Source organism: Alexandromys fortis, unplaced genomic scaffold (assembly GCF_014885135.2).
Source record: "Alexandromys fortis isolate MF-2015 unplaced genomic scaffold, M_Fortis_MF-2015_v1.1 scaffold_227, whole genome shotgun sequence".
Taxonomy (NCBI): Eukaryota; Metazoa; Chordata; class Mammalia; order Rodentia; family Cricetidae; genus Alexandromys; species Alexandromys fortis.
Window position 1 is genome coordinate 2,257,547 of NW_026068109.1, and position 700 is coordinate 2,258,246.

The 700-nt window shown below is 46.1% G+C and overlaps 1 protein-coding gene across 1 annotated transcript in view; it reads left to right on the forward strand.

The window, feature by feature from the left end:
• Positions 1-694, forward strand: part of LOC126489820 (protein BUD31 homolog) — an 11,644-nt gene extending 10,950 nt beyond the window's left edge. Inside the window, exon 4 of the mRNA XM_050124384.1 lies at positions 51-694. Coding sequence (XP_049980341.1) covers positions 51-274 — 224 coding nt within the window. The 3' untranslated portion in view covers positions 275-694. The remainder of the gene's footprint in view (positions 1-50) is intronic.
• The last annotated feature ends 6 nt before the right edge of the window (positions 695-700 follow it).

Here is a 700-nt window from a genome sequence, read left to right on the forward strand (position 1 = left end):
GCAGGTTTATTGTGCCATGTTCTGATGCCTTGTTCCCACCTTTCTGACAGAGCTCTATGAATACTGCATTAAAGAAGGCTATGCAGACAAAAACCTAATTGCCAAGTGGAAAAAGCAGGGCTACGAGAATTTGTGCTGCCTACGCTGCATTCAGACCAGGGACACCAACTTTGGGACGAACTGCATTTGCCGGGTTCCGAAAAGCAAGCTGGAAGTGGTAATGCCTGATGGCTGGACGGGGAATTATTTTCTGTTTAAAGCTCATCTTAGTTGACCATAATGGGTATTTTGGGAAGGAATTTTGACATTGGAAATCTGTCTGCCATCCCTCCCAAGAGTGAGTCCTTCCGATTAGAATTTTTCCTAGTGAGATCTAAGACTGATCTCAACACTACCTGTGGTCAATAACTGGACCAAGCCTCTTTTCTTAAGCAGTAGCTCTGAGGTAATGGAAGGGCTACATTGGCGTGGCTACTAGGCAACCTATCCCTTTCTCTCTGGCCTCATGGTGACAGTCTCTGTGTATCTTCTGTCAGAACTTTGTCCAAAGCAAGGGGTGGTGACTCATGCCATAATCCCAGCACTTGGGAGGTTGAGACCAGCCTGGACTAGCGCAGAGATCGTGTTTCAAAATAATAATTATGATGATGATGATTTCAAAGCTAGGCACCTGGCAGTGGTGCTGGGGTATAGTGGCTGA